This window comes from Thalassophryne amazonica, chromosome 16 (assembly GCF_902500255.1).
Source record: "Thalassophryne amazonica chromosome 16, fThaAma1.1, whole genome shotgun sequence".
NCBI lineage: Eukaryota > Metazoa > Chordata > Actinopteri > Batrachoidiformes > Batrachoididae > Thalassophryne > Thalassophryne amazonica.
Genome location: NC_047118.1, coordinates 27,471,053 through 27,488,828, shown reverse-complemented (window position 1 = coordinate 27,488,828; position 17,776 = coordinate 27,471,053). Strand labels below are relative to the sequence as shown.

Here is a 17,776-nt window from a genome sequence, read left to right as displayed (position 1 = left end):
GAATGGAGGATGAAATGTGTACTAATTATAAGGCAGACATGCTATGTAGGGGGTGTGACGATATCTAGGACAACTAGGAGGGGACAGGGGTGGGTAATATACTGTTATAACGGTGGTACTGTATGAGAGCAGGAAAAAATTACATCTAACGTGTGCCTTCAAAACATACTGATTTATACCTCACACAAAACATGCAGAATTTTAAATACGCAAAAATGTGCAGTTCTCACAGACCTGGTTGTTGGCAGGTGCAGCTTTCACCATTGAGCTTTTGCAGCATGCAGAACTAAAAAATGACTGTGTGGCAGACGCCACTGTAAAAAAAAAAAAACAACACTTCCATTGTCCATCTCTTGGGTTCAGGGTCACCCTACAACACCCAGCACAGGATATCTGTTCTTTCACATAACGCCATCCAGTCAAATGAGAGAAGTGAAACCATCATCAACGAGGTAAAAAAGAAAAAGTCAAGCCTGCTGGATGCACCTTTGTGTTTAAGTTTCTTTAATCTTTCTGATTAATCTGGCTGTTAAAAAGCTCAAACAACATTCTGTGGGGACGGTCTAAAGCAGGGGTGTCGTCTCAATAACCACCACGCCCACGAGGTTCAGCTGCTGCTGAAGATCCAGAAATCTGCTGAGAATATCAAAATACCACTTTAAGCTTTTGAGTTATACACATATATTCTTTAATAATAATTATATTCTGGATCTGTGTGCCTTTAAAATACATGTATAGGAAAAATACTGTACAAAACAACTTATAGATTCATATATAAACATCTCTCTTGTAACCAATATATCATCTCTGTTGTGAATTGTTTGGTCTGCAGTGAACAGATTGTTTCAGTTAAACCACAGTATAGGACAACACCATCCAACTTTACATTCATACAGCCAACTTTAAAAAAGAAGGCAAACATATCAGTGCTACAAAAACACTACGGACATCGATTCATAAAATGAAAAAAAGAAAAGCCCATTAATCATGCTAACTAAAACAGAAGCATAAAGGATTATCGACAACTCTGCCAAAAACATGATCGGTAAATAGCTTCACGCCTTCGCTGGGTGAAAGAAATCATGCTCAAAAATGATCGATGAGGCGGAGGATAAACAATAACCAGCAGTAGTAATACTAACAATTATATCAACAGAATATATATATATTATATATACACACACATAAAAAACAATCTTCCATCTGAGAAATAAAAAGAAATATGAGGTGGTGGAAGTGGAAAAAGTTACACAAGTTCAGATTGTGACACGCATTATTAGTGCAGATCTTAACTCGGTTTCGTCAACCCAGACCAGTTAATAAACTAGATGGAAGTTAGCTGGGATGGCTAGGGGTGTGTTGGGTTTTGAACAGGAATTATTGCTCAGAGTCCAGGTGATGGAGAAAAAACAAAATGCTGATTTTCTTGCGGCAGTTCAATGCCACGCCGGAAAAACCTTTAAGTGCTTTCTGACAACTACAACAACAAGAACGCTGTCCAAGGTGCCCGGGTTCGAGCAACAAAGTGTAAAGGGACAAACGAAGGATTAAGATACTACGGAAGGACAGGGGACGACGGAGAGTCCACAGGTCTGAGTCCTGACCTCTGGTGTAGATCTGGTCTGAAGGTGAACCACAAGCAGGTCGGCTCGTGTGGTTATGTGGGTTTCTAAACATTCAAATGGAAGCTGAGCACAAAAACAAACAGAAGCTGAGACACAACTCATAGTGAGGGTCAAGAACCGTACAAGTCTGTGAGGGGGCGCCATGGAAAACGACACTTTGGCGGACACGTGGGCAGGGAGCGTGCGGCGGGTGTGGACCGGGCTCACAGGGGTCCGTGTCGGGCCTCGTATTTGGCCAGAATGTTCTTGCAGCGGCCGAGCTCTTTCCTCAAGTCCGCCACTTCCATACGGAGGGCAGCGTTCTCCTTCTCCAGGAAGCCGGCACGGATGGCGATCTGGTTCTCCTTCAGCCGCCGGGCGTCCCGTGAGCGTTTGGCTGCGACGTTGTTCTTTCTGCGCCGGGCCCAGTACTTGTCATCCTGAAGAGCAAAGCAGTGGGTTTGTTCACATAAAACTGGACAAACATGAAATGACTCACAAATACGTAAAAAACAAAACAACCCAGACATAAAGAACAATATTATGTTATTACAAGATAAATAAATATAAATTTATTATTTTTTATGGTGCAGCACAGCGAGGAAGTGTTGAGTTTATATAAACAGCAAAATGATGTTCAAACCATATTTACTACATTCAAATCGATACCTGGAACACAAGACTGAAAAAGTTTGAATTCTGGACCAACATTTGGATAATTACGATTTTTTAAAAAGAATAAATACATGCAATAAATGCACCCTGTTGGTGACGGAGGCCAAACTTCATCCAGTACTGAGTCACATCCTGATCCAGGTCTGAAGGTTATTCTGTGAGAACCACTTCATGTGACAATGCCCCACCCACTCACCCGGGTTCCTGTCACCGACGTGAGGATGTGTGGTGACTCACCTTTAGGTCATCGGGGATGAAGACCTTGCGGGCTTTTTTGATCATGGGCTGTGGCTTCAGTTCCTCGGCTGAGAACTTGCGTTTTCTGGGGTCAAACATTTCCTGGCCGGGCACACTGGACAGAGCCAGGTCCGCTGGGTCGGGATCGTAGGTCACAGGGACCTGAATTGATTCTGGGTCAATGGGGCTCGGAGTGTCACGGGCTGAAGGTGCTGCGAGAGAAGAAAATAATATAACATCAATAAATGTGGAGTCTAACTAATTAACTACTAACTAACCAAATCAGATATTTTAAGGACTAAATAAAATAGACAAATACTTTTCATTATTTTGAACATAATAAAAACATAATCAATTTGGTCCTGATCATATTTAAAGTATTCTTCATGATTAACACCAGGAGATTAACCCTCTGGGGTCCGAGGGCATTTTTTGGACAGTTCACTCGCCTGGCATAAATGTTTTATTATTGCTGTTAATAGCTCTCCCTGCATCCTACAATCAAGTTTTATGTCTCTTTTTTAAGGACAATCTGTGCTTTCATTATATATATGCTTTTGTTGTGTTTTATAAGTGTAATAAAGGAAAATAATTTTCCACACACATTTATTCAAAACACACAGCGAACTATAATAAACAACTGTTTTGACACTTTATAAAGGTAATTTGAGGTCTTGTGTGAAAGACTGCACAACATAAAGGTTCAAACAATAAACACAAATGCACATTTTGAACAATATATACAAAATGGTCTATGTGTTTTTTTGTCTTCACGGTAAAAGCAACAGAGTTATCTAGTAACATTCACATGCAAACTAGTGGAGCAATCCTGATAGTTACACACTTTTTGTTTGAGCACGTGAGATTGTGATCAGAGGCTCTCCATCTGCTTTCAGTGATTCCTGTGCATAATGGCGCAGGGCGCATTTGGAGCCCAATATTATGTACTCATTGGAGCACCCAGGGGGCTATTCAAATGGGCCAACTAGTAACACATCACTCCTGAAAACAATCTTTGGCTTTTCACGTACAGTGAATCTGCCCTACAATTGGATTTTGGAAAACCATGTGACGGAGAACCAATTCCGCTTGGACACTCACATTGCGCACGTCATCACACAGCTTTTATGAGGAGTACAAAGATGGCCGATGGCTGGCTCGAAAGTCCGCGGAGTTAACTTTTCAGCAAAAAAAAAAAAAAAAAAAGGAAGTTTCTATCTCATATCATTAAAAAGTCATTTCTAATTTAGTAAAGCTTGGTCTTAGCCGTTGTATACGACGGCGTCGACCCCAGAGGGATAACATCTCGCGTGGACGCAGCCTGAAGCTGCTGTGGGTTCAGGGCTTTTGTTTTTTGTTTTTTTATGTGGCAGCTGTTTGAACAACGAGCTTGTTATAAAGGTCAAGGTGACGCTTCCACCTGGAGTAATTCTGGTGTAGCATCACTAACGGAGTGGCGGCAGCTCTTTACTCTGTGGCTGTTTACTCTGCAGCTTTTCACGACTCTTTACTCTGCACCTCTTTGTGGCACTTCATTCTGCGGTTCTTTGTCGCTCCTTGGCGGGCTCTTTGCTCTGCGGCTTTTCACGGCTCTTCGCTCGGTGCCTCTTTTTGGCTCTTTGCTCTGTGGCTCTTTACTCTGCAGCTCTTTGTGGTTCTTTTTGGCTCTTTGCTCTGTGGCTCTTTACTCTGCAGCTCTTTGTGGTTCTTTTTGGCTCTTTGCTCTGTGGCTCTTTACTCTGCAGCTCTTTGTGGTTCTTTTTGGCTCTTTGCTCTGTGGCTCTTTACTCTGCAGCTCTTTGTGGCTCTTTTTGGCTCTGTGCCTCTTCGCGGCTCTGTGCCTCTTCGCGGCCCTTCGCGGCTCTGTGCCTCTTCGCGGCCCTTCGCGGCTCTGTGCCTCTTCGCGGCTCTGTGCCTCTTCGCGGCCCTTCGCGGCTCTGTGCCTCTTCGCGGCCCTTCGCGGCTCTGTGCCTCTTCGCGGCCCTTCGCGGCTCTGTGCCTCTTCGCGGCCCTTCGCGGCTCTGTGCCTCTTCGCGGCCCTTCGCGGCTCTGTGCCTCTTCGCGGCCCTTCGCGGCTCTGTGCCTCTTCGCGGCCCTTCGCGGCTCTGTGCCTCTTCGCGGCCCTTCGCGGCTCTGTGCCTCTTCGCGGCCCTTCGCGGCTCTGTGCCTCTTCGCGGCCCTTCGCGGCTCTGTGCCTCTTCGCGGCCCTTCGCGGCTCTGTGCCTCTTCGCGGCCCTTCGCGGCTCTGTGCCTCTTCGCGGCCCTTCGCGGCTCTGTGCCTCTTCGCGGCCCTTCGCGGCTCTGTGCCTCTTCGCGGCCCTTCGCGGCTCTGTGCCTCTTCGCGGCCCTTCGCGGCTCTGTGCCTCTTCGCGGCCCTTCGCGGCTCTGTGCCTCTTCGCGGCCCTTCGCGGCTCTGTGCCTCTTCGCGGCCCTTCGCGGCTCTGTGCCTCTTCGCGGCCCTTCGCGGCTCTGTGCCTCTTCGCGGCCCTTCGCGGCTCTGTGCCTCTTCGCGGCCCTTCGCGGCTCTGTGCCTCTTCGCGGCCCTTCGCGGCTCTGTGCCTCTTCGCGGCCCTTCGCGGCTCTGTGCCTCTTCGCGGCCCTTCGCGGCTCTGTGCCTCTTCGCGGCCCTTCGCGGCTCTGTGCCTCTTCGCGGCCCTTCGCGGCTCTGTGCCTCTTCGCGGCCCTTCGCGGCTCTGTGCCTCTTCGCGGCCCTTCGCGGCTCTGTGCCTCTTCGCGGCCCTTCGCGGCTCTGTGCCTCTTCGCGGCCCTTCGCGGCTCTGTGCCTCTTCGCGGCCCTTCGCGGCTCTGTGCCTCTTCGCGGCCCTTCGCGGCTCTGTGCCTCTTCGCGGCCCTTCGCGGCTCTGTGCCTCTTCGCGGCCCTTCGCGGCTCTGTGCCTCTTCGCGGCCCTTCGCGGCTCTGTGCCTCTTCGCGGCCCTTCGCGGCTCTGTGCCTCTTCGCGGCCCTTCGCGGCTCTGTGCCTCTTCGCGGCCCTTCGCGGCTCTGTGCCTCTTCGCGGCCCTTCGCGGCTCTGTGCCTCTTCGCGGCCCTTCGCGGCTCTGTGCCTCTTCGCGGCCCTTCGCGGCTCTGTGCCTCTTTTTGGCTCTTTACTCTGCAGCTCTTCGCAGCCACAAGCTGTGAAGGAATGTCAGGCTTTAACATGTGGAGTTGCACCTTTAAACACCTGAACAGAACAGTCAGGCTTCACACAGCCACCAGGTGGCAGTAGAACACCAACTTCTCAAAACTGAACCAGCATCATTAACTTACTCTTTGATCTAAATCAGATTACATGTTCTAAAGACAGCTCACAAAACTACAAATAAAGTACAGAAGCTCCAACTGTCACTGAACATGTTCATTAAAATGCTTCTTTTTCAGCAACAGGACAAGTCAGTTGTTGACTCGCCCAGAACTGTTTGAGTTCACTCATCACTCACTCAACTTCAACCACTTATCTGTGATCTGGTCACAGGGGCAACAGCCCCATCAGTGGACCCCAGTCTTCCCTTTGCCGGGCCACATTAACCACCTCTGACTGGTGGACCCCGAGGTGTTCCCAGGCCAGTGTGGAGATACAATAAAATTAGACCATGACTGTGAATAATTGTACAAATTTGAAAGATGACATTGTCTGACAAGGGCTGTGATTTAATATGGTCATTCTTAATGTGGGCGTGACTTAGAGAGCTTGAGAATCACAGAAAGAACCGAGGCGTCTGTTGGAGAGGAACCGATCAGCCTCATCCATAAACCGATCACAGCAAGACAACGAGCTGCTGGAGGAACTAAAAGCAGACTCAGTCTCAGACCGTGACTGACAATATCCGGGCTCACCCTAATCAGCTTCTTCAGGCGCTCTGATCATTTAGCTGCGTAAAAATAACCCAGTGTGCCAAACAAACCAGTCTGACCTTAAGTGACCCCGACGGAGGTACGACGTTCCAGGGAAGCTGGTGTCAAATGGGGACTTGTAACGTGTCCTGGCTCCAGCTGGGAATCTAAATTTTAAAAGTCCAGAAAGGTAGGTCCAAGGTGGTTGACAAGGATTACACAACCTCACCCAGTCCGAACCCGCGCTTCTCAGAACCCATGTTGCACTTGGAAGGTCACATTACCTCGATTACGGGGTAATCCAAAACTGGATTTGTGTTGACCAGGTTCAGATCAATAAGGTTACCTGAGTCACTCAGTAAACATTCAAGATCATCACAGCGATAAGTGGACAAAACGCTGGAATCAGCTGAATAACAGAACACAGAATACGTCCATAAACAGGAAACTGGACTCAGAGGACTGAGGTTTGCTGTTAACACACTTGAAACCTCTTAAATCAGACTTACTTCATTAATTAGCTACATTTGTTGTTTTTCCCCCTTTAAGGTGGGATGAGTTGGTCCAGTTTAATCTCACACATGATCAAAGACATGAGTACAATCAACCAGAAATCTTATTTTAGGTCATTAAAAAATAAAGACTCAAAACGATGAAAAACGGATTAAATAATGAATAACGTTAATCTTTGAGTTTCAGTCAGAGGTCGTCCACACTGTGGCGCTGCATTCCTACACATTTATTTTTCTCTAAGCTACTTTTGTTCCTCAACCTTTGAAATCAAACGCGCTGCAGATGGCGGCAGAGTAGCGGGTTAAACCGCATTCGGCACACTGGAACAATAGAAAGTGCATGTGACACAAGCACACCAGAGTCCACGTGAGCTCCAGAGGGTACAGCCTGTGCCTGAGGGGCGGGAGGCCGTCTGCAGCTCGGTCCTGCGCACGCCGCCCGCATGTGTCCGTCACGTGGCCCGGCATGCTGCAGGAAGCCCAGCTGTGCTCACGTGTGAAGAGAATGTGAACATGGAGGCAGGACTCTGAAGGTGCGCCTGTGTCAGACTGGAAGAAACCGCTTCCCTTTTTTACAGTGCTGACAGAGCCAGATCTCCAGCAGCGACATCAGAAAAACAAGACAACGCTCAGCGCGGCCTTCATCTGCACCGACACGCAATGACAGCCCGGCCCCAACCAGTCGGCAGCCTGAGCAAGATTTTTAATGCCCCCACCTACCCACACACACTCCTCTTGACAATCGATGCATGTCAAAATGACGTGGGGACACTCCGCTCAAAGCCTCTACAAACTATTCCCACCCCAACACAGTTTATTTTGGGTGGGTCAGTTTAGGAGAACCTCACCCCGAAATACCTTAAGAATTAGCAAACCATGGATGAAGGCACGCTAACACTGCTAACTACCTGATGCAATGCAGCGGAAAAAAACAATTCATCATATTATTGTGTCGAGCTGAGTGGAAGAACGAAGACCGAGCCACAGCTTTTGAACAGGCGCTATTATTTTACTCACAACAACACAGAGACAATGGTGGAAGTCAAACACACTTCACTTTACACTTACGGTAACAACATCACACTCAACCAAACTGACTAACCCAACTGAACTATAAAACCCAACAAAGCGGCAACACAGTTAAATTAACATGAACTGCAATAACAACACTTAAAACCCCAAATATATGCATTGCAGCACAACAATTTACAGTCTTAGGGTTGTGTGTTTGTGTTGTTGATTTGTTGCATTTTATAGTTTAGTTGGTTTAGTCAGTTTGGTTGAGTGTCATGTTGCTGTTACCGTTACTGTGTTGGATGACTTCCACCACTGTCTCTGTGGTGGTAACAGCGCCTCCTTGAGCCAGAGTGAAAACACTCTGACTTGGTATTTGTTCTTCTACACCACACTACTGTCATTGTTATTATTTAATAGGCTTTGCTATGCAGTTAAATCAATATGGGCTTATATTTATTTTATACTAAAAGATAAATAGTATTAACTAGTTTTAGTATAAGAATAGTGAAAGTTGACTTTATTCCCCCCCCCCCCACAAAAAAAAAAAAAAAAAAAAAAAAAAAAGATAGACAGCACCCTTAGGCTGGGTCGGCCCCACCAATACCGCTTTCACACTGAAACAACACTTTCTGAATACAGGGCTGGACCAGATGGGAAAAAAAAAAAAAAAAAAACTTTCTCCACAATCTGTAATCTCAATAATGCTGCGAGTGTGAAGAATACGCTGATAAAATGAACATTACTCTGTTGCTTTTGCAAAATTAAACACTTGCACCATATTTTCAAGAATATAAGTCACACCCTTTTTCTGTATAATCAGCTCTTTAATTTGGATTTTTGTGCACTGTTAGTGTACTTTTTATTATTGACATTTATTATTTTATTGTTAGAGTTTATTCTGTTTATTGCTTTGATCCCTGTGAAAGTCTGATATACGTATGTAGTCATTATAATTACTATTATCATCAATAAGAAACACAGACTGGCGTCCTGTCCAGGGTGTACCCTGCCTCACGCCCTATGACTGCTGGGATAGGCTCCAGCCCCTGTGACCCAATCTTGGATAAGAACAATTGAAGATCAGTGAGTCTATCATCAATAATAAACTTGTGATTTTTCGATATATAAGTCACTCTGGAATATACAGAGTATCAGAAAGTATTCAGAGTGCTTCTCTTTTTCCACATTTTGTTGTTATAGTCTTATTCCAAAGTGGATGAAATTTCCTCAAAATTCTACACATAATACCCCATAATGACAATGTAAAAAAAAAAAAAGTTTTTTTTTTTTTTTTTTTTTTGCAAAATTTATAAAACAAACACTAAGAAATCACATGTATATAAGTATTCACAGTCTTCGCCATGAAGCTCAAAACTGAGCTCAGGTGCCTCCTGTTTCCACTGATCATCCTTGAGATGTTTCTCCAGCTTAATTGGAGTCCACCTGGGGTAAATTCAGTTGCTTGGACATGATTTGAAAAGATGCACACCTGTCTACATATAAGGTCCCACAGTTGACAGTCAGAGCACAAACCAAGCATGAAGTCAGAGGAATTGTCTGTAGACCTCTGAGACAGGATTGTCTGGAGGCACAAATCTGGGGAAGGGTACAGAAACATTTCTGCTGCTTTGAAGGTCCTAGTGAGCACAGTGGCCTCCATCATCTGTAAATGGAAGAAGTTCAGATCCACCAGGACTCTTCCTAGAGCTGGACGCCCGTCTCAACTCTGATCGGGGGAGAAGGACCTTAGTCAGGGAGGTGACCAAGAACCCGATGGTCACTCTGTCAGAGCTCCAGCATTCCTCTGTGGAGAGAGGAGAACCTTCCAGAAGAACAACCATCTCTGCAGCAATCCACCAATCAGGCTTGTGTGGTAGAGTGGCCAGACGGAAACCACTCCTTAGTAAAAGGCACATGGCAGCCCAGCTGGAGTTTGACAAAAGGCACCTGAAGGACTCTCAGACCAGGAGAAACAAAATTCTCTGGTCTGATGAGACAAAGATTGAACTCTTTGGCGTCATGTTTAGAGGGAACCAGGCACCAACCCTACAATGAAGCATGGTGGTGGCAGCACCATGCTGTGGGGATGTTTTTCAGCAGCAGGAACTGGGAGACTAGTCAGGATTGAGATAAAGATGAATGCAGCAATGTACAGAGACATCCTGGATGAAAACCTGCTCCAGAGCGCTCTTTACCTCAGACTGGGGTGACGGTTCATCTTTTAGCAGGACAACAACTCTAAGCACACAGCCAAGATATCAAAGGAGTGGCTTCAGGACAACTCTGAATGTCCTTGAGTGGTCCAGCCAGAGCCCAGACCTGATTCCGACTGAACATCTTTGGAGAGATCTGAAAATGTCTGTGCACCGATGCTCCCGATCCAACCTGATGAAGCTTGAGAGGTGCTGAAAAGACGAATGGACCAAACTGCCCAAAGATAGGTGCACCAAGCTTGTGACATCATATTCAAGAAGACTTGAGGCTGGAATTGCTGCCAAAGGTGCATCAACAAAGTATTGAGCAAAGAGTGTGAATACATATGTACATGTGATTTCATAATTTTTTTATTTTAATAAATTTGCAAAAAAAAAAAAAACTTTCATGTTGTCATTATGGGGTGTTGTGAGCATTGAGGGGAAACAATAAATGTCATCCATTTTGGAATGAGACTGTAACATAAGAAAACGTGGACAAAGTGAAGCACTGTGAATACTTTCTGGATACACTGTAAGTCGCCTCCCAAACTGACATATCAGAAATTCTTTTAGATCACGTGAAGTGAAGCATGATGTCACCTTCACCGTGGTGACAGGAATGTCAGGAAGACGAGATGAGAGACACAGAGAAATTAGAATATATCGACAAAGTGAGCCAACAAGAAAGTGTTGACAACATGCGTTTTATTTTTAAAAAAGTATCTCACTACCAGTTCAACAAAGGAATATCTGAGGAGGCCCTGTGACAGACTGATGTCCTGTCCACTGTGAACCCTGCCTCTTGCTGTATGACTGCTGGAATAGGTTCCACCCCCCGTGAGCCTTGGCTGAAGTAACCGGGTATAGAAAATTAATGAATATATTAGGAGGTGAATAGGTCCAGCTAAAGTTTTTAATTTAATATATAAAAATAATACATTTGGGCTTTTTCCGACAATCTGTGTCACAGTTGGCGTGAATGCATCATTAACAACAAGCTACATTCCACACAGACACGGCGGTCATCTGATGGTGCTGACATGAATCACAGCAAAGAAAAGTGGATGCAGAATATCACACTTTCCGATAAAAATGGGCCAAAGATGACATTTTTGTTGTTGTTGAAGTCAGAGGCAAAAACAAAAACAAACAAAAATGTGTTGCTGCTGCAGAGCCGCTCGCACCCAACAAAATAACATTATTCCAAAGTGTCCGTTTAACTCGAAGAACCGCTTCAGAGCGGATTACAGATATGGCTCAAGATACTAGAAAACACAAACAAACCAACAAAAGAGCACAGCAAGAAACCTCCAGTTTTTATTTAAGGCCTGTGACCAAACAACAGACAGAACTAAAACCACTAAACGAGCCACGTTTTTGCGTAAGATTATGGACGAGTTTGGTCTGACGGAGGAATTGGTGGTTTTGCAAGTTGTGCATGGCAGCACAAACAGTGAGGATTTGAAAAGCTGAGTGGGTTTTCCACAGAGGGTCACAGTGATGAACTGCACTGGTGCACGTGGAAATGAGCCGTCTCAGTCTAGTTGGTCGAGTGGATCATACGTGAGTCTTTGTCCTCGTTGCTCAGTAACGTCATGAAAACTGGTTTCCACAGTAACAGAGGGTGAAACAGACGCCAGTCCAGGAAGCTCCCGAGTGAGCCGGAGTACGGCGGTCTGCCACGTACGATGGACGGTTTTACTGACAGAGAAGAATTTGTGGAGAAGGAGGAGAAGCCGCTCGCTGAACTCAATAAGGCCTTCATCCGCATCAAGTTCCGAAGTCCTGACGTCAGACCATTTTAATGCAAATCCAAGCTGCAGCAGGCGAAAGTGGATAAAGCCCTGGTCCCACCGAATAATGAAGGATGAATAATGAGCCACGCAGCATGTTTTCTTTGCTACCAGAGGGTTTCTTCAACTATCGTGGGAGTTTCGTGGCTCTGAGGCATTATCTTCAGTTAACGAGGCTCCTCTCTGAGTGTGGCGCTAATTTCAAGAAGTTCAAAATTTAGCAACAACAGCATGGCACAGTTTGTGTACAAGTTACTGTGACGGCTTAGAGGCGTGTGCGTGGTGCTTATAGTCTGCTAAAAGCCCGTTATCTGTGCGCCTGGCAGCTACGCACAACCTGAGAGGCTGTTTTTGGAGCGGCTCTCCTCTTGCGCACACAATTCCACTTGCTCTGTGCGCTGGATGCTGGCCATAAAATAATTATTTTGTAGCATATTAATCATTTCCTGCCAAACCATGGATGCTGAAAACACCTCTAATCACTTCTGGAATCACAGAGGACTGTTTCATCTGGACACTTTTTTCCTCTTTCCTGCTCCATGTGGAATGTATTTTGAACAGCTTAAGGTAACTATTTTTAATGTTTTTATAACTTGATAAAACAGTTCCCAGGTGTGAAAGTATGTCTATAGTTGATTTAATATCCTGTTAATGGATCACATGAGCTCCGCTGTGTGTGCGCACTGAGGAGCATTTAAACAGAACGCCAGTCACAAAAGAGTGATTTTTCAGTCAATATTGGACAAATACAAAGTTAAAATTTGGATGACTGCGTGAAGTGGATGTGTGTGTAAAGCCGCAGAACAAATAACTCCAGTGAAGCTGCTAAAAGCAGCGCCGAGCTGTGTGGTAACACAGAAGGAGAGCGCACAAAAGACCGATTTTGAAGAGATAACACAAAGTTAAGTTACACATGTAAGTTAGTTAAGTTTGCAGAAATAAATGGACAAACATAAAGTTTATAGTGGGATCACAGTGTGTGTGTTTAAAGCCGCAGAAGAAATAAAGCCAGCGAGCCGTGGAGCCAGTGAAGAGCACAGAGGCGGCTCTCCAGGAACACATGGTTTGGTTCTAGCTGGTCTAGTGCATTACAGGGGGACAGCAGCCTGCTGCACAGCCCACAACCGCGGGTCTGTACTGGAGTGTCTATTTTTGGACTGCATTTAAAAAATGTGACATCTTTAAATGCTGCTGTGAATCTGTGAATTGAAAACCCACACTTTAAAGGGACCAGGTGTGGGAGGGCTGGAGGTTTGGACCAAACCCATCATGCCTAAACGTGCACCAACATGGTGTTATCATGGCGCTATCATGGCACTACATGGCTTAGTGTGGATGATGTGAGCCATTCGAGGCTCTAATGACCGGTCAGTCGTGGCTCACTGGAGGCTGCTACGCGGCACATGTGGGGTACAGAGAGGCACATAGAGGCACCTTCATAGCGGATACATGATAGATGAAAACGTGGGTCATTCTTGGAATAATCGCTGACACACCCATGTGTGGCTCATTATTCATCATTCATTATTCGGTGGGACCCAGGCTTAAGAGCTACACGCTGCGTGTTCCTGCTCCGCTGACATCTGAAGAGGCTGGAGGGCACAAAACTCATTCAGGCTCCACAGCTAACCCAAAAATCAGGAAGGCGATCACGACCAACAGTCTGCAGTAGGAGACCAGTTTCACACTAACCCGTTCCAAGTATCAGGACAAACGTTACACTCGCTCAGGCAGGGTTTTCCTCAGCTTTAGACGATGGTGTGAGATGTTTCTCTGTCCTGGCGCCGGCTGCACGCCCCCATTTCACACGCGTTCTCCAGTGCAGCCGTAAACCATCATGCATGTTGACATGCAAACTAAAACCTGCAGATGTCCTCACATTTATCTCTGCTGTAATAACCAATAATAACATTGTCCTCCTTATCAATACAGCTGCAACAAATAATCAACTATTCATCAACAACTCATGTGACCACACACTGATAGTTTTCCAGCAGTAAACCGAGTATGTTTGTGCTCTATGAAGTCCTTCTGAGCTTCCTCTGTGCTCCGGAGGTGAAGAAGACATTGATGACGTGTTCTCACTGATCCTGGTCCTGTTATGTAATCTACCCCCCTCCCCTTTTTTTTAAATCCAGACTTAAATCAAATCTCTTTATTTACATATTAATTTATAACGAGCGTTTGATTTTCTGGCTGCTCTCGTTTTGCCTCGGCACATCCAGGTGTGCTCCTCATATTGATTTGGCACTAAATTTACACCAGATGGCCTTCCTGACACATCACTAGATGAAGCAGGAGAATGAGGTGTGGGTGACCTTTGAACTTCAAATCTTTGTGTTGTGAGACAAGATCCCGAGTGTTTGGACTCGTAGGCCTGATTCCCTGAGATCCCAGATAACAAACGCTGAAATGAGCGCACCATCCAAACTTCAGCGCGTTGGGGGCAGAGACAGCTTTGGGGCGATTTACTGAGTGAATGTGCAGTTGATCACAGGCGGTAACACGACATAAACAGCAGGATGTAAATGCTGGTTTTGCGCCTGTCTTTTAACAGACACTACGAATGTACACTCCACCAGTGGTTTTGTGAGCATGTGACATGCACGTGTTTTCCGCCTTTGTCCTTTGGCAGGATATTGTGGAAGAAAGCTAAAAACAAAGTTGTGTTGTAGAGAGATGAAAGGGACAATCGCACCATCAGCTGATGAGTCCCGTGTCCACTGTGCAGACAAAAAAAAGACTCTTCTGTAATAAAACTGTGGCGTCGTACGAGGGGAACTCCTTTCTCTAGGTGTCTCAGACAATCAGACAAGTGTTAAAATCAATCCCTGATACTCCAACATTCCTGGAAGGTCTAAAATAACATTCCTACAATTTGTCAGCATGAGCATGAAGAGGATCGTGCACGTTGTTGGACTAACATTCCACAAAAAAGTTTTTTGGTGTAGTTTTACATTTCTGAGTGTCACCTCTCATTAATGCTTCAGAACAGATCTTCGGTGCAGTATGAAGAAGATTTCCAACCTCAAAGTGTTCTTTGAGCCTCAGCAGGGCAAAATGATGACTGCAGACTGACAAGCGTTACTTTTATAACCACCGCACACACCAAACAACACGACCCCTATCATAAACAACCTTTATGTAGGACGAGGTGGGACCAGGTTCAGGGCTGACGTCTTCAGGGTAACAGGGCAGAAACAACAACAACCTTTAGCCTCAGCCTCTCAGACAGCAGTTACCATGACAACAGACATCAGTTAGTGTGCAGCCCTGAATGAATCTGAATCACCAGCGTGCGTGTGAACCTGCCTGCCCTTTAGTGTGTGTGTCTCTTGCGCACGTGTCCTACCTGCAGCACTCGGGCTGTGGAGGCAGGTCTGAGGAGCCACGCCCGTGTGGACCGAGGCGGCGGCTCGGCTGCTGAGGTCCACCACAGTGGACGTGGGAGGAGGGACCGCCGGGACCTGCGGGGGCAGCGCCGGTTCGTTTTGGGCCGTGCTGGCGGGGATGCCGTTCTCCGACAGGAACTCCTCCAGGTCCATGTACTCCAGCTGGAAGTTGTCGGCGTCGTACGGCAGGGTCTTGTCCCACAGGGTGGGCCCCAGGAAGGCCGACTGCGGGTGGGTGGCGGCGGCGCTCTCATCCTCGAGCTTCTTCTCTTTCTCCTTGTCTTTACCAAATCCTGCAAATATTTACACACAGTCGTGTCACTGTTTGACAGCAGAGCACAGAAGTAGCACTTTTTCTCATTTAAAGACATAAATCCACAAACACTCGTCCAACACGAGTGAGACATCAGAACAACGACAACATTCCCCGAGCAGTCAGAGCTTCTTTCCGTGTTTGAGCGGCCAGAAGTTTAATTTATTCCACAAGTTTAATTTATTCCACAAGGACAAACAGTGTGGAATTAAAAACATTTCCACAGAATGGAAAGACACCAGGTAAATCAGGACGGGCGCCCTCTACGGGCAGCTGCTAGAATGACTAATATTCTGTCAATCCCACTGAACAAAAAAGCAAACGGTGCCTCCAACAATAATAATTAAATAATAACGCCTCAAAACACGGTAAAATAAGACTGTGTTGAAGGTCAGTCCAGGAAAACAAAACTATTTATTTTATTTTTCCACCGGGTACAAAAACACAAAGATCCTCACACGGACAGAGGCGTCACTCCCGCTGCCTGTAAATAAATGGTTTTATAACACGGAGCTCCGGTTTAATGTACCGTCGTCGTGATGGAACGGCAGCTTGAGCGGGTTCTCCAGCAGGGATTTCAGCACACCGTGAGACGGCTGCAGGAAAGTTGGGATGATGGAAAGAGGTCTGGACATTTTCTCCAAAAAACGTCTCGAAGAGCAGCTGGAAAGAAAAGCTCCCACGGACTGGATCCGCCGAACTGCTCAGACAGCCGGCAGAAAAACAACTCCCGGATTCAGAAGGAGACGCAGCGGAGAGTCTGTCCGTCTGTCTGTCTCTGTGGCGGAGGCTGGCTGTTGGAGAGGGTGGGGCTTCGGCGCTTCACCGTCCGAGTCGAAGCCTCGCCCCCCTCTATCAAGTATTTGCCAGCCTCGGCAGTAGGGCGGAGAGTCAGTGACGTCAAGACGCCCGTGGGGGGAGGGGGGGGGGGTGTCTCGTGCTGCGTTCAGGGCAGATTAGCAAAAAACTCACTGAAAAACTTCAGGGATCCAAGCGGTGGATGGTGGAAACGTGCTGCGTTCATGTGCTGTCGGAAATCAGTGGTGCTTGATTAACTTTTATTTGTAATGTAAATATAAAATAAAATAAATAAATGTGTTAGATATAATATGAATATATTAAGTGTACAGGGTAACACAAAAAAAGCATTAAAAAACACGTACTTGTTTCCATGCACACATGCAGGACCAAATAAAAGTAGAGAAGAGTCTGTCTGTGGACTGCAAGACAGAACGTCTCGGGCATTTCGCCACATGAGCTACAAGAGACAGAGGCAAAGCAAGCTGCCGTTCGTTTTCAATCAGAGTCGGTGTTTTACTGCAACAAGAGACAACAATCGCTCTGCCGCCAGGTAGGTGGGGCCAAAATCGAGCAGAAGTGTATTTTATGTAAATACTGGGTGATGCCACACAGCAACTGCTAATCTGAGTGAAAAGGAAGAGTGACATCAGCTGGTTGTTCAGTCAAACAAAATAATCCATTATGGCAGAATACGCTCGGAAACAGCTATTTCTGTGTAAATCTGCTATGTTTGATACTTTTTTAAAATATATTTTGTAAGTTATCGAGAAATAATTGGCAAACGCTGTTTTTGTAACCAGAATACCATCTCTGAAGTGACAGAGAAATGGTGATGTTAACATGCTTATTTTAAAGAAACCTCAGCGTGAAAGGCATTGGACTGAAACAAATCAAGCGAACCTTGGTTCCGTGAAGCATTTAAGCACTGAGGAAAAACTTACCCTGACAGATAATCTATCATTAGACATCTTGCTCAATAACACCAAGTAAACACAAGCTGGCCACGCCCCGGGAACGCCCATCAGGAGACAGACTCACTGCTTGTCACCCTCATTTGTAGCTAATGTGGCCGTAGGTTATCTTGGAGCAGGAAACATAGGCTGTGTCCCAGTTCAGGGTCTGCACCCTTCTAAGGCCTGTGTTCCACAAAACTATTTAGACCGTCAGAGACCGTGGAGACGGCCTCGTCCACGGAGCATTTTACTGTTGCATCATTAGCGCCTACCTCCTGTCGCCTGTAGTTCAGTGATCATTTTTCAGTCCTTATTTGTACTTTACAAACAAACATGACTTATTTATGGGGTTTTTTAGCTGTTCTCCTCCTGTAACACAAAATGTGGACGAAGTGAAGGACGGTGAATACTTTCTGGATGTACTACACGGAAAAAGAACTTTCCCGATGCGA

General features: G+C 46.1%; 1 protein-coding gene across 1 annotated transcript; it reads right to left on the bottom strand.

Moving 5' to 3' along the window:
* Window positions 1–664: 664 nt before the first annotated feature.
* hlfa (HLF transcription factor, PAR bZIP family member a) lies at window positions 665–16,353 on the bottom strand. The gene is made up of 4 exons (XM_034190483.1): window positions 16,100–16,353; window positions 15,218–15,550; window positions 2,517–2,728; window positions 665–2,044 (listed from the first exon to the last, which is right to left on the bottom strand). The coding sequence occupies exons 1-4, from the start codon at window positions 16,203–16,205 to the stop codon at window positions 1,829–1,831; spliced, it is 867 nt and encodes a 288-aa protein (XP_034046374.1). The 5' UTR covers window positions 16,206–16,353; the 3' UTR covers window positions 665–1,828.
* Between the last annotated feature and the right edge of the window lie 1,423 nt (window positions 16,354–17,776).

What these genes read in the sequence shown, in the direction of transcription:
- hlfa (XM_034190483.1), bottom strand. Translation starts at nt 16,205, where the DNA reads ATGTCCAGACCTCTTTCCATCATCCCAACTTTCCTGCAGCCGTCTCAC. An exon ending in GCCGTTCCATCACGACGACG is followed by an intron (nt 15,551 to 16,099) that starts GTACATTAAACC and finishes AAATATTTGCAG; the next exon opens with GATTTGGTAAAGACAAGGAG. An exon ending in CCACAGCCCGAGTGCTGCAG is followed by an intron (nt 2,729 to 15,217) that starts GTAGGACACGTG and finishes CTTCTCTCGCAG; the next exon opens with CACCTTCAGCCCGTGACACT.